The 2,329-nt window shown below is 45.9% G+C and overlaps 1 protein-coding gene across 1 annotated transcript; it reads right to left on the bottom strand.

The window, feature by feature from the left end:
* Positions 1 to 442: 442 nt before the first annotated feature.
* LOC147898540 (coenzyme Q biosynthesis Coq4 family protein / ubiquinone biosynthesis Coq4 family protein) lies at positions 443 to 1,922 on the bottom strand. Its single transcript, XM_087379363.1, has 2 exons — positions 1,533 to 1,922; positions 443 to 1,453 (listed from the first exon to the last, which is right to left on the bottom strand). The coding sequence occupies exons 1-2, from the start codon at positions 1,872 to 1,874 to the stop codon at positions 944 to 946; spliced, it is 852 nt and encodes a 283-aa protein (XP_087235489.1). The 5' UTR covers positions 1,875 to 1,922; the 3' UTR covers positions 443 to 943.
* Positions 1,923 to 2,329: the final 407 nt, after the last annotated feature.

The following is a 2,329-nucleotide window of genomic DNA, read 5'->3' as shown; positions in this document are numbered from 1 at the left end:
CTCTTGACTGCTGTGCAGCCTCTCGCTGCAGGTTGCTGCCTTGTCTGCAGGTCCATCCCTTCGTTAATGCTTTTGACTGCTTTGTGGCCTCTCGCTGCAGGTTGCTGCCTTGTCTGCTGTGAGGCACTTCCACTCCACCCCACTTTTGTGCTGCAGATCTTTGACCCATTCTGCCCTGATCACCTCTTGGCTGCTGTGCAGCCTCTCGCTGCAGGTTGCTGCCTTGTCTGCAGGTCCATCCCTTTGTTAATGCTTTTGACTTTGTGTAAGCTTTGGAAAGGGCATAGTGACCCGTGGCTACAGTAGAGGGCCTTTCCACAGGAGCTAATGGAGCCCACGATGTGTTGAAGTTTAAATCACCTCCTTTAAACTTCAACACATCGTGGGCTCCATTAGCTCCTGTGGAAAGGCCCTCTACTGTAGCCACGGGTCACTATGCCCTCTCCAAAGATTACACAAAGTCAAAAGCATTAACAAAGGTTAACTCCTATTTCATATCATGCATCCTTTTGAGTATATGAGGGTTAGGAAAGACTTATGTGGACATGTTCCAGTTTCTTATCCTTTCCTAACGAGAGAAAAACCTTGAAAGCTTATTTGCTACCGAGAGACCATAAGAAAATATAAGATATAACTATGACAAAAACTGGCCCTCGTATGAAACTTACAGCATCTGCATTGCCTCCGTTCGGTTAAGCAAAGTAACTATTGCAACAACAAAATTAGTACTCAATTAAGGTTTGGCTAAAAACCTGAAAGTAAGGCCAAAAGGCACCCTTATGGACCCAGGGGATTCTCTGAATTGAAAAGTACCCAAATGTAATGCGTGGGAACCTTGTAAAAATCTAGACAATTAGTTGTAAATTAAACATGTGCCATTGTCGCTAATGGTAAGAAAGGAAGGAAACTGGCATGCGCTAATCTCTGTGAAACTGAAGCATATTTATTGTTTGCGCTTTGTAACACGTAAGGAAGGCGCTGGAAGGATGCCCCACATTCTTCTCACATCTGCCAAATCTTCATGAAAATGTTCTTCGTAATATATACACATCAAGTCAGAGCATGCCCTCCCAGCCTTGAGTGCCCAAGGCAAGTACTCTCGAATCAGAAGGTCTCTATTCGCTGGTTTCAACCGGATAGTGCCGCCCACAACAGAGAGAAAGCACATAGGCAGGTACGTTTGCTGAAACTCCACAATTTTCAATGCTGATTCTCCAATCACATTAGTAGGCAGATCGAACAAAACATGCCAGAAATCGTGGACCTCTCGTGCTCGTGTTGCGACGTACGCAAGCTCCTCCGAGTCCATGAATCGAACAGGAGGACGATCGTCGGGAGAAAAGTTCCTTTTGCCCATAAACTTGGCATAAGCAGCCCCGAATGTGTGCTCCGGCAAATCCCACGCATGCCCTACAAAGGCAGAGGTGACCCGAGGGCGTGCGGCAAGGATGCGCTGCGAAGGGGAAACAAATCCAATATTACAGACAGAGCAACTAACGACTGGACTAAACTAAATGTTGAAGGGAATGTACCCTGCCCTCAGAGCTCATCCTCATTCTGGCAAGCATGTTCTCAAAAGCCAGGCTTCCCGTGGTCTCTCCGAGGGCAGCAACAAGGTCGGCCCTAGCAGGGTTGATAAGCGCTCCAACGGCAGATCCAAAGGCAACAGCAGCCTTCTGCCATGGTTTGAGGGGGATTCTAGCAGCAGAAATGATGGTGGGATTGTCGATGGGCGAAGGATTGCCATGGATGGAGGATTGATTTCGGTGGAAGCTTTCAGAGCTTCCATGGATGTGGAGACCGGCAGCATGATAGGCGAGTTTTCTGAGGGACAGAGAAAGGCCATAGGGAGTGCGGATCATCTCCTTAAGCATTTAAAGGTTCTAGGTCGTCCTCACCAATTGGTGTGCAAAAAATAACAAGGTGAATGACATTCGATCATTCATAAAGATTAAAAAAGTAAACAAAAAGGAATCCACTCGAAATGGTGTGAGGAAGACACGAAGAGATAAAGGGTAGAGAGAGAGAAGGGAGGGTGTGGGAGGAAAGGTGGAGATCCCGCGTAAGAAGACTTGAGGAGATAACTACATTCGGGCAGGCAGCTGTTATGTAGAGGAAGTAAATGGTGAGTGGATGTTTGAAACTTGATCACCTGTTTTCTTATCTCATGTTCAGATATTCTCGGGTTCTGTCGTCTTTGTTGATCAATATCTATTTGTACAATTGTCGTTTGTGTTGAGTTTGCAATAATGATTGCTTGTCAGATTTGGTACATTAGTAGCAAGTACGGCTTGTAGAGTGTGAATATTGTATATAAAATAAAGATGAT

Source organism: Dipteris shenzhenensis, chromosome 9 (genome assembly GCF_047967505.1).
Source record: "Dipteris shenzhenensis isolate YYH24624 ecotype China chromosome 9, Dip_SZ_1.0, whole genome shotgun sequence".
Taxonomy (NCBI): Eukaryota; Viridiplantae; Streptophyta; class Polypodiopsida; order Gleicheniales; family Dipteridaceae; genus Dipteris; species Dipteris shenzhenensis.
Note: the sequence above shows the minus strand (reverse complement) of the source record. Positions and strands in the feature narration are given on the sequence as shown.